We start from the raw sequence: 12597 nt of genomic DNA, 5'->3' as shown, positions 1-12597 counted from the left end.
TGAAGAAAGCATACAGATGGCCAACAGACGCATGAAAATATGCTCAACATCACTGATCATTAGAGAAATACGAATTGAAATGAGATATCAGCTTATACCTGTCAGAGTGGCTAAAATCAACAACACAAGAAATAATGGGTGTTGGCGAGGATGTGGAGTAAGGGCAACCCTCTTACACTGTTGCTGGGAAGGCAAACTGGTGCAGCCACTCTAGAAAAAAGTATGGAGTTTCTTCAAAAAGTTAAAAATAGGACTACCCTACTTTCCAGCAATTGCACTACTGGGTATTTACCCAGAGGATATAAAAATATTAATTCAAAGGGATACATGCACCCTGATGTTTATGGCAGAATTATCAACAATAACCAAATTATGGAAAGAACCCAAATAGCCATCAACTGATGAATGGATAAAGAAGATATAGTATATATATACAAGGTAATATTACTCACCCATAAAAAAATATGCAATCTTGCCATTTGCAATGACATGGATGGAGCTAGTGAGTATTATACTAAGCAAAGTAAGTCAGTCAGAAAAAGACAAACATCATAGACATTTTATGTTGACCTAAAACATGGAAATGTACTTAGAAGTTCATTTGTTAGTTTTCTGATTTGAGTATAGTTCAGCTAATTGAATTTTGCAGTATCTTTTTAAAAGCACACCAATAGTGATCATTTCAATTTCATTAAAGTACTACAATTAACTTGAAGACATTTATGAAACAGTCACAAAACTCTAAATTTTTATTGTTTTCCTTCATTTTTATTTCTCTCACCTAAAAGGACAATTTTTAAACAACTTGATTTTAATATGTCTTTCCAAGGCATTCAACTTAATTTTATTTTTTCTTTTTTACAGTTTTTAAATCTTTTTAATGTTTATTTTTTGAGACAGAGACAGAGAGAGAGAGACAGACAATGAGTGGGGCAGAGAGAGAGGGAGACCCAGAATCTGAAGCAGGCTCCAGGCTCTGAGCTGTCAGCACAGAACCTGACATGGGGCTTGAACTCATAAACTGTGAGATCATGACCTGAGCTGAAGTCAGAGACTTAACCAACTGAGCTACACAGGTGCTCCCCCCCCTTTTTTTTTTTTTTTACAACTTTTTAAATATTTATTTTTGAGAGAGAGAGAGAGAGAGAGACAGAGCATGGGTGGGGGGGGGGGGGCAGAGAGAGAAAGGGAGACACAGAATCCGAAGTCGTCTCCAGGCTCTGAGTTGTCCGCACAGAGCCTGACACAGGGATTGAATCCATAAATCATGAGATCATGACCTGAGCCAAAGTCGGACACTTTGTTGAGGAGTCGGGCGCTCCTCAACTTAATTTTCTTAGAAACAATTATTTAGGGGCACCTGAGTGGCTCAGTTGGTTAAGTATCCAACCCTTGATTTCAGCTTAGGTCATGATCTCAGGGTTTATAAGATTGAGTCCTGTGTTGGCTCCACACTGATAATGTGGTGCCTGCTTTAGATTCTCTCTCTGTCTCCCTCTGCCCCTCTCCTGCTTGCACACTCTCTTTCTCTCTCAAAATAAATGAATAAACTTTAAAAAGAAAACAATTATTTTAAAAAATTAATTATGGTACTTGACATATAAAAAGAGTTTATAACAAACATCAATGTATCCAACAGCTAGCAAGAAATAATAAAACATTACCAATTCAGTTGATATGTTCTGTGTTACATCTGTTCATGTCTCAATCCTGAGTATAGTGGTTACCTTTACCATGCATTTCATTCACACTTGTATTTTGGTGACGTACATTGTATTATGTAATTAGCAGATATAATTGGCATAAATACATTTGGATATAAACATGACTAATTCTTGATATGTAACAACTAATGAACAGAAGTACACAGACCTCCCCTATGGAGATGTACTGGTTCAGAGTATTCAGTGTGCCCTGGGTGTCCGTATGTTTTACATCAGTAAATCTACTGAATCAGTTCAGTGGAGTCAGGTTAAAAGAGATCCTGCTGTATTAAAATACTTAAAAAAAATCATTCAGTCTTTATTTTCTACTAATGTGGCAAGATAAATACCTGGGTCAATATTTTTGCTATAAATAATAAAATTCCTGCATAAAGTATGAAAGAAATAAATTATCAATCCTTTCAATATTTCAATTTTAGTATATGTGCTGCCGAAGCGAGCACTCCTTTCAATATTTCAAGAATTGATAGGCACTGAGTGAAGTCAGGAAACTAGAGAGTTAGGCCAAGCATTGTAGCTAGTTTTCACTAGCTAGCATTAGCCAAACTCTGAACTTTAATTTTGGCTTCCACTGTCTCATAGGATTTAGGAGGCTGGAGACAGAGCTTAATTTAGAGAGTTGCATAGGAGGTAACCCCATAAAGCTGGAACCCCAATGGATACCAGGGGTTAGTCAACTTTTGAAAAAATTATTTATTTATTTTGAGAGAGAGAGAGCAGGGAAAGGGCAGAGAGAGGGGAAGAGAAAGAGAATCCCAAGCTGTCAGCACAGAGCCTGATGTGGGAATCAAACTCATTAATTGTGAGATCACGACCTGAGCCAAAATCAAGAGTCAGGCTTAATCAACTGAGCCACCCCGGCACCAGCACCGCTAGTAAACTTTTTTGTGAAGGATCAGATAGTAAATATTTTAGGCTTTGTGGGCTATACAGTCTCTGTGAAAACTTACTCAACTCTGCTATTGTAATTCTAAGGCAGCCATCAACAATGTGTGAGTAGGTGTGGCTATGTTCCAATGAGATTTTTTTTTACTAAAACAGGTGGTCTGCCAGATTTGGCTTGCTGGCCCTCATTTGCCAATCCTTAATATAAGGATGACCTAGAAATAATTCCTTTCTCCCTACCTCTGGGGACTGACAGTAAAATCAAGTGTGTCAGTTGCTTTAGTAAAGGAGGGAAATAGTGGCTAAGAACTTGTAGCCACCAGCTGGCCCTTATCTGAATTCCAAAAAAACCTTAAGCAGTCTTAGGACTTAAGATAGTCTCTGGAAGAAATCCACTTTATTTCAGGCCTCAAAGAACCTCCACAAGTAAAATCCGCCCCCCCCCCCACCTGAACATCTTACAGTAGGAATAATTAAATCTACAAAGAAAATACAAGAGCAAGAACCAGCAGAGATAACAGAAAAGGCCATCATAGATTTCAGATACTGAAATTATGAAACACAAATTATAAATTAACTATGATTATTCCATTTAAAGAAATAAAGGACAAGCTGGAAAATACCAGTATAAGACAGGAAACTATTAACACCAGATTTTAAAATAGCCAAATATAACTTCTAAATATTAAATAGAGTGAAATAAAAAACTCAATTAGTGGGTTTAATAATAGAGCAGATACATTTGAAGAGAGAAATGATAAGTTTAAGGCAATTACACAGACAATAGCAAGAAGTAGAAAATATGACAGGTTAAGAATCATACAGGATAGAGGGATAAAGTGTCATGTACATTTAATTGGAAAAGTGGGGCAGAGGAAATATTTGAAGAGAGTATGATTGTACAATTTTTTTTAGAGAGAATGTGAGTGGGGGAGGGGCAGAGAGAGAGGGAGAGAGAGAATCCCAAACAGTCTTCATGCTGTCAGTGTGGAGTCCAATGCGGGGCTCAAACTCACAAACTGTGAGATCATGACCTGAGCTGGAATCAAGAGTTGGATGCTTAACCTACTGAGCCACTAAGGCACCCCTGATTTTTGAGAACTAATGAAAAACAACCCATACATTCAAGCCAAATAATCTCAAGAAGGATGAATATAAAATCCTACCTAGATACATTTCTTGTGAAATTAGAGAACACTAAAGGCAAAGAAAAGAAAAAATTGTCACTAGACAAATTACCTACAGAAAAGGGAGAGAGTAATTGATACATCAATAGCACAGTGAAACCAGAATACAATGAAATGTTATCTTTATTTTTTTACGTTTATTTATTTTTGAGAGAGAATGAGATGGGGGAGGGGATGGGCAGAGAGAAAGGGGACAGAAGATCCAAGGCAGTCTCCATCCTGATAGCAGAGAGCCAGATGTGGGCCTCAAACTCACAAACTGTGAGATCAAGACCTGAGCTGAAGTCAGACGCTTAACCAGCTGAGCCATCCAGTGCCCCTGAAATGGTATCTTTAATGTGCTGAGAGAGAGTAAATGTCAATCCAGAATCCCTACATAGCACAAATATCTTTCAAGGATACGGTTAAAATAAAGACGTTTTCAGACAAAGACTGAGATAGTTGCCGTCAGAACCTTGCTAATAAAAACACAAAAATATATACTTAAGACAAAAGAAAAATGATCTCAGGTCTGAGATGCAAAATATGAAGAGCACAGAAAATGGTAAAAATGAGGACAAATCTAAATAAATGTAAATTGTATAAGACTATAATGTCTTATGGGATTAAAAAATTTTAAATATAGCATATAAATCTGGGGATGAAAGGTAGTAGTGGTGAATGAAGTTGTATTCTAAGTTCCTCAGTCATTAGGGAAGGTGGAAAGGTGATGATTATCTTTGGACTTGGATAAGTCAAGTATGCGTATTGTAACCTTTTATTTATTTAATTGTTTTAATTTAAATTTTTATTTTTTTACATTTATTTCTTTTTTAAATTTTTTTAAATGTGTACTTGTTTTTGAAGGAGAGAGAGACAGAGTGTGAGTGGGGAGGGGCAGAGAGCGAGGGAGACACAGAATCTGAACCAGGTTCCAGGCTCGGAGCTGTCAGTACAGAGCCCCACGTGGGGCTGGAACCCACACACTGTGAGATCATGACCTGAGCCAAAGTCGAACGCTCAACCAACTGAGCCACCCAGGTGCCCCACATATTGTAACTTATGTGACAACCTTTAAAATAATAGAAATGGTGTAACTTCTAAATTAGTAAAGGGGAAGAAGTAAAATTACAAAAACATACCGGGTGAATAAAAAAGAAGGTAATGGAAAAAAAAAATGTAACAAGGACAACATATAGAACTAAGTGTTTAGTGAGGTTGCTGGACATGAAGCTATTAATAAAGAATCCATTGTGTTTATGTATGTCAAAAACAAGCAAAAGAACTTAAAGCTATTATTTATGTTTTCCTCAAAAATAGGAAGTGCACGTGAATATATCTAACAAAATATCTTTAAGAGCTTTTATACAGGAAAGAATACAGCCTTATTGGATAATATTAAATACCTAACTAGATAGGCCTTGTACAAAAAAGTCTCCGTATTGTAAGGCATTCATTCTTTTCATATTGATTATGATCATATGCAACTATAGTCAAAACCCTAAAAAATCAGTTGTTGTTATAGATACTAAATTTGTTCTAAGATTCACTTAGAAATTCAAAGGTCCAAGAATAGACTTTTTTTAAAAAAAATCAAACAGGGCAGCGTGAAGAGGACTTTTTTTTTTTAATGTTTATTTTTGAGAGAGAGAGACAGAGCATGAACGGGGGAGGGTCAGAGAGAGAGGGAGACACAGAATCCGAAGCAGGCTCCAGGCTCTGAGCTGTCAGCACAGAGCCCAACGCTGGCCTCAAACCCATAAACTGAGAGATCATGACCTGAACTGAAGTTGGACACTCAACCAACTGAACCACCCAGGCGCCCCAGCAGATTTCCTATTTAAAAAAAATTTTTTTTAACATTTATTTATTTTTGAGACACAGAGAGACAGAGCATGAACAGGGGAGGGTCAGAGAGAGGGAGACACAGAATCTGAAACAGGCTCCAGGCTCTGAGCTGTCAGCACAGAGCCCGACGTGGGGCTCGAACTCACAGCCCTCACGGACCGCGAGATCATGACCTGAGCCGAAGTCGGCCGCTTAACCGACTGAGCCACCCAGGCGCCCCCAGATTTCCTATTTTAAGAGTATAGGATTGCCTTGCAGACTCAGTCAGAAGAGCATGTGACTCTTAATCTTGAGGCCATGAGTTCAAGCCCTAAGTTGGATGTAGACATTAGTTAAAAAAAAAACAACAACAAACAAATAAAAAAAGCATACAAGTTTTTTTAAGTTTTTTTTTTCCAATGGAGATGGGATATATAGATTTTAGTTAATTTAATTTTTTATATCCATATGGCAAATAACTTCCAGGTATATAATAACTTTTTAAAAGTCCAGTATGGGATAATGAGCATCATATTATATTATCATTGGATTTAATAGGTGAAACAATTTTATGACTGGTCATCAGACTTATAAAGTAGTTTACTTTCTTGTGTGGATCAAGAACTTCTCTGTGATCTCAAATCTCATCCCTTATAATAATTAGAAGTAAATACATGCTTATCCTTAGAATCCTGAAACAGATACATAAATTCTCAGAGTTCTAAGCTTCATAAGGTATTTCTAAGAAACCAGAGGGAGCTGACTTGCATTGACTCAGGTCTTAATAAGAAATGAGAATGTGGGCTAAATGGGTTGGTAGGATTTGTTATTATTTTTTAAAATGTGAAAACTGGTAAGTCATAGTGACAAGGCCTTCTTGGTCTTGGAAAGTCTGGAAAGTCTGTTCATCTGCAAACACGTTTAAAGAAGTAAGGCACAGTAATTATGGCATTCTTGATACAAGTATTGCCTTTTGTTTCCTTTTTAGATTACAGTGTATCTGCAAACTCCAAATTAGTTATTGTCACAGCAGGTGCGCGGCAGCAGGAGGGAGAAAGTCGCCTTGCCCTGGTCCAACGTAATGTGAACATTATGAAATCGATCATTCCTACCATAGTCCATCATAGTCCTGACTGTAAGATGCTTATTGTTTCAAATCCAGGTAAGTCTTTTATCCTCCCTTTAACTGAATCAAGATGATCTTTCCATAGCATTTTTAAAAAGCAACTTAATTGATGTAACATTTGTATACAATAAACTGCACCCATTCAAAGTATATAATACAATAAGGTTTTTTCTAGCTTTATTGAGATACAATTGACCTCTCATGAAGATAAAAAGCTTCTGCACAGCAAAGGAAACAACCAACAAAACTAAAAGGCAACCAATGGAATGGGAAAAGATATTTGTAAATGACATATCAGACAAAGGGCTAGTATCCAAAATCTATAAAGAGCTCACCAAACTCCACACCTAAAAAACAATCCAGTGAAGAAATGGGCAGAAAACATGAACAGACCCTTCTCTAAAGAAGACATCCAGGTGGCCAACAGGCACATGAAAAGATGCTCAACGTCGCTCCTCATCAGGGAAATACAAATCAAAACCACACTCAGATATCACCTCACGCCAGTCAGAGTGGCCAAAATGAACAAATCAGGAGACTATAGATGCTGGAGAGGATGTGGAGAAACGAGAACCTTCTTGCACTGTTGGTGGGAATGCAAATTGGTGCAGCCACTCTGGGAAACAGTGTGGAGGTTCCTCAGAAAATTAAAAATAGACCTACCCTATGACCCAGCAGTAGCACTGCTAGGAATTTATCCAAGGGATACAGGAGTGCTGATGCATAGGGGCACTTGTACCCCAATGTTTATAGCAGCACTCTCAACAATAGCCAAATTATGGAAAGAGCCTAAATGTCCATCAACTGATGAATGGATAAAGAAATTGTGGGTTATATACACAATGGAGTACTATCTGGCAATGAGAAAGAATGAAATATGGCCCTCTGTGGCAACGTGGATGGAACTGGAGAGTGTGATGCTAAGTGAAATAAGCCATACAGAGAAAGACAGATACCATATGTTTTCACTCTTATGTGGATCCTGAGAAACTTAACAGAAACCCATGGGGGAGGGGAAGGAAAAAAAAAAAAAAGAAAAAGAGGTTAGAGTGGGAGAGAGCCAAAGCATAAGAGACTCTTAAAAACTGAGAACAAACTGAGGGCTGATGGGGGGTGGGAGGGAGGGGAGGGTGGGTGATAGGTATTGAGGAGGGCACCTTTTGGGATGAGCACTGGGTGTTGTATGGAAACCAATTTGACAATAAATTTCAAAAAAATAAAAATAAAAAAATAAAGCTACTGAAAAAAAAAGAGATACAATTGACCTATAATGTGTAAGTTTAAGGTATATATACTATGATGATTTGATATACTTGTATATTGCAAAATGACTGCCACAGTAGTGTTAGTTAATACTTCCATTACCTCACATAATTAGCATTTCCTTTTTATGGGGATAACATTTAAGATTTGCTGTCTTAACGTTTTTGTTTTTTTGTTTTTGTTTTTGTTTTTTTTGAGAGAGAGAGACAGAGACAATGATAGCGGGGTAGGGGCAGGTAGAAGGAGAGAGAGAATCCTAAGCAGGCTCCACGCTGTCAGCACAGAGCCAGATGCAGGGCTCGAACTCGTGAACTGTGAGATCATGATCTGAGCTGAAACCAAGAGTCAGATGCTTAACTGACTGAGCCACCCAGGCACCCCTACTGTCTTAGCAATTTTTAAGTATATAATACCATATCGTTAACTATAGTCACCATGCTATATATTAGATCCTCAGAACTTATTCATTTAATAACTGAAAGTTTGTATCCTTTGACTGACATTTCTCCATTTCTCTATTTCTCTCCCTCCCCCAGTCCCTGGCAACCACCTCTTTGTTTTTGAGTTTGGCTTTTTTAATTCCACATGTGACATCATACAGTATTTGTCTTTCTCTGTCAGACTTATTTCGCTTAGTATAATGCCCTTAAGATCCATCCATGCTATCACAAATGGCAGGATTTCCTTCTTTCTTGTAGCTGAATATTAAATTGTGTATATATTGTATATAAATTGTATATATAAATTGTGTGTGTGTGTGTGTGTGTGTGTGTGTGTGTGTGTGTATCACATCTTTTTTTTCCCTGGTGCTGTGTCTTTTAATCCCATGACTTACTCATTTCATAACTGGAAGACTGTATCTCTTTCTCCTCTTCACCCATTTTGCCCAATCCCCCATATCACTCCCCTTTTGCAAACATCAGTTTATTCTCTGTATTTATAGGTCTGATTTTGCTTTTTGTTTGTTTATTCTTTTTTTTTTTTTTTTTGGATTCCACTTATGAGTGAAATCATATGGTATTTGTCTTTCAGTCTGATTTATTTCACTTAACATAATACCTTCTAGGTCCATCCATGTTTTCTCAAATAGCACAATCTCATTCTTTATAGCTGTATAATATTCCATTATATGCTGTCTTTTCCTTATCCATTTGTCTATTGGTGGACATTTACCTGGCTTCCATATCTTGGCTATTGCTGCAATAAACATAGGGATGCATTTCTCTTTTCAAATAAGTGTTTTCACTTTCTTTGGATAAATACCCAATAGCAGAATTATTGGACCATATGGTATTTCTGTCTTTAAATTTTTGAAGAAATTGGTCATACCAACTTATATTTCCACCAACAGCACATGGGGCTCTTCTCTCTCCACATTCTTGCCAACACTTGTTGTTCTTGTGTTTTTGATTTTAGCCATTCTAACAGGTGTGATATGATATCTCATTGTGCTTTTGATTTGCATTTCCCTGGTGATAAGTGATGATGAGCATCTTTTCATGTATCTGTTAGCCATCTGAATATCTTCTTTGGAAAAATATCTGCTCATGTCTTCTGCCCATTTTCTAATTGGATAATTCATTTTTTGGGTGTTGAGTTTTATATATTTTGGATACAAACCCTTTATCATATACATCATTTGCAAATATCTCCACCCATTCAGAGGCTGCCTTTTAGTTTTGTTGATTGTTTTCTTCACTATGCAGAAGCTTTGTATTTTGATGTAGTCTCAATAGTTTATTTTTGATTTGGTTTCCCTTACCTTAGGAGACATATCTAGAAAGAAGTTGCTATAGCTGATGTCAAAGAGGTCACTGCCTGTGCTCTCTTCTTGAATTTTAATGGTTTTCAGCCTCATATTTAGGACTTAAATCCATTTTGAGTTTATTTATGTGTATGGTGTAAGAAAGTGGTCCAGTTTCATTCTTTTGCATGTAGCTGTCTAGTTTTCCCAGCACCATTTGTTGAAGAGACAGTCTTTTTCCCATTGGATATTCTTTCTAGCTTTGTCAAAGATGAATTGACCGTATAGCTTTGGGTATATTTCTGGGTTTTCTATTCTGTTCCATTGATCTATGTATCTATTTTTGTGCTAGTACCATACCGTTTTGATCACTACAGCTTTGTAATATAACTTGAAGTCCGGAATTATGATGTCTCCAGCTTTGCTTTTCCTTTTCAGGGTTGCTTTGGCTATTCAGGATCTTTTGTGGTTCCATACAAATTTTACTATTGTTTGTTCTAACTCTGTGAAAAATGACCTTGGTATTTTGATAGGGATTGCATTAAATGTGTAGATTGCTTTGGGGAGTATAGACATTTTAACAATATTTTTTCTTCCAATCTATGAGCAATGAATATCTTTCCACTTCTTTGCATCATATTCAGTTTCTTCCATCAGTGTTTTGAGTAGAGGCCTTTCATCTTTTTGGTTAGGTCTATTCCTAGGTATCTTATTGTTTTTGATGCAAGTGTAAAGTGCAAGGATTGATTCTTTAGTTTATCTTTCTGCTGCTTCATTATTGGTATATAGAAATGTAGCAGATTTCTGTATGTTGATTTTGTATCCTGTAACTTTACTGAATTCATTTATCTGTTCTAGCAGTTTTTTGTTTTGTTGTTGTTGTTGTTGTTGTTGTTGTTCTTGGTGGTGGTGGTGGTGGTGGTGTGTGTGTGTGTGTGTGTGTGTGTGTATTCTTTGGGGTTTTCCATGTATAGTATCATGTTATGTGCAAATAGTGAAAGTTTCTCTTTTTCCTTGCTGATTTGGATGCCTTTTATTTCCTTTTGTTGTCTGATTACTGTGGCTAGGACTTCCAGTACTATGCTTAATAAAAGTGGTGAGAGTGGACATCCTTGTCTTGTTCCTGACCATAGAGGAAAAGCTCCCAGTTTTTCCCCTTTGAGGATTATATTAGCTGTGTGTTTTTCTTATATGGCCTTTATTATGTTGAGATATGTTCCCTCTAAGCCTACTTGGTTGAGGGGTTTTATCATGAATGGGTGTTGTACTTTGTCAAATGCTTTTTCTGAATCTGTTGAAGTGATCATGTGGTTCTTATCCTTTCTTTTATTAATGTGATGTATCATTTTGATTAATTTGTAAATATTGAGCCACCCTTGCCACCCAGGAATAAATCTCACTTGATCGTGGTGAATTATGTTTTTAATGTATTGTTGGATTCGGTTTGCTAGTATTTTATTGAGAACTTTTGCATCTATGTTCATCAGGGATATTGGCCTGTAGCTCTCTTTTTAAGTGATGCTTTTATCTGGTTTTGGTATTAGGGTAATACTGGCCTCATAGGATGAATTTGGATGTTTTCCTTCCTTTTCTATTTTTTGGAATAGTTTGAGAAGAATGGATATTAGCTTTTCTCTAAATGTTGGTAGAACTTGCCTGTGAAGCCATCTGGTCACGGACTTTTGTTTGTTGGGGGGTTTTTGTAGCTTAAGCTGAAGTTTGCAGTCTCTTTCTGACCCACAGATCCAGACCAGCTTTCTGCCTGTGCTCACTAGCTGTTTGACAATGCTCACTCTTGTCAGTGAGAGTGCATACAGGGAGCCAGTCACAGTGAGGGGGGCCTGTGGGGTGAGTGTGTGGAATGCTAGGATTGCCTGTGGGTTAAATAGGGGAGTCCACTATCAAGGCATCCCCAGTGGCCCGGGGGCAGTCTTCCTGATAAGGTCTACAACACATTTAGTAGGATCTATGTCCTATAATGCCCCTATGAGAGTCCTGTCTGCCACTCTTAGCCTTTTCTCATTCCTCACTCGTACAGCTCATGACTCAATACTCTGGATGGGGTGAGAGAGAGAGATGGGCTTCTTTGGCAGCAGTCTGCCTAGCTAGTGAAGGTAGATGCTTACTCACACACTCTGACTTTCACCTGTGGGAGAAATCATGGACTAAGATCTCTTTTAGCAGTGAGCTCTTCTACCTCAGGGGAGGAGTGAGGCAAGTAAAGTCAAACTGTTTCTCTTACCCTCTCCAATACATCCAAACTCATAGTATTTTGCCCCAGTGGTGTGCCGGGACTTCTCAGCTAGAACCCTGAACTTCCACAAAGTCTCTCCTGTAGATGGGTGGATTGTCTAAGACATTGTTTTCCAGGAGCTCCTGAACTTGAGCAGAGTGGGGCTAGAGCTGACTCATGGGCCATTGCAGGGTCCACAGCTGGGACTGAGGTCCCTTTGCCTATTACATGCCTGACAGGCACGTCTCCTTCTGGGTTCTTTGGTGCATGATGCTGGATCACACAGCTCCAACAAAGGCACTTTTGTCCATGCGTGGATGCCAGATTGTCATTTTGAGGGTTGGGTGGTGAGTGAGGTATGTCTTATTTGGCTGTATTGCTGACATCATTCCACAGTGAATATTGATAGATGTAATCACTCATGAAACCACCACCATAATCAAGGTAAGTACCTTTCCATTACCTCCAAAGCTTTTCTTGTGCCCCTTTGCAGTCCATCCTTTATTCCACCTCTGGCCCCGTTTTCTGGAATCTCATATAATGGAATCATACCAAATAGCCTTTTTTTGGTCTGTTTTCTCTCACCCAGCATGATTATTTTTGGATTCATCCATGTAGCTTGGTATATT

The 12597-nt window shown here is 37.9% G+C and overlaps 1 protein-coding gene across 3 annotated transcripts in view; it reads left to right on the top strand.

Annotated features, from left to right (window-relative positions):
* LOC109271223 (L-lactate dehydrogenase C chain) overlaps positions 1–12597 on the top strand; it is a 58618-nt gene that overhangs the window by 13209 nt on the left and 32812 nt on the right. For all 3 annotated transcript variants that reach the window (XM_053899914.1, XM_019456484.2, XM_019456486.2), the window contains exon 4: positions 6591–6764. In XM_053899914.1, the coding sequence (XP_053755889.1) occupies positions 6591–6764 (174 nt within the window). The remainder of the gene's footprint in view (positions 1–6590; positions 6765–12597) is intronic.

The sequence above is a fragment of the Panthera pardus genome, unplaced genomic scaffold, assembly GCF_024362965.1.
Source record: "Panthera pardus isolate Hobbes unplaced genomic scaffold, ASM2436296v1 HiC_scaffold_12, whole genome shotgun sequence".
In the NCBI taxonomy this organism is placed as follows: domain Eukaryota; kingdom Metazoa; phylum Chordata; class Mammalia; order Carnivora; family Felidae; genus Panthera; species Panthera pardus.
Note: the sequence above shows the minus strand (reverse complement) of the source record. Positions and strands in the feature narration are given on the sequence as shown.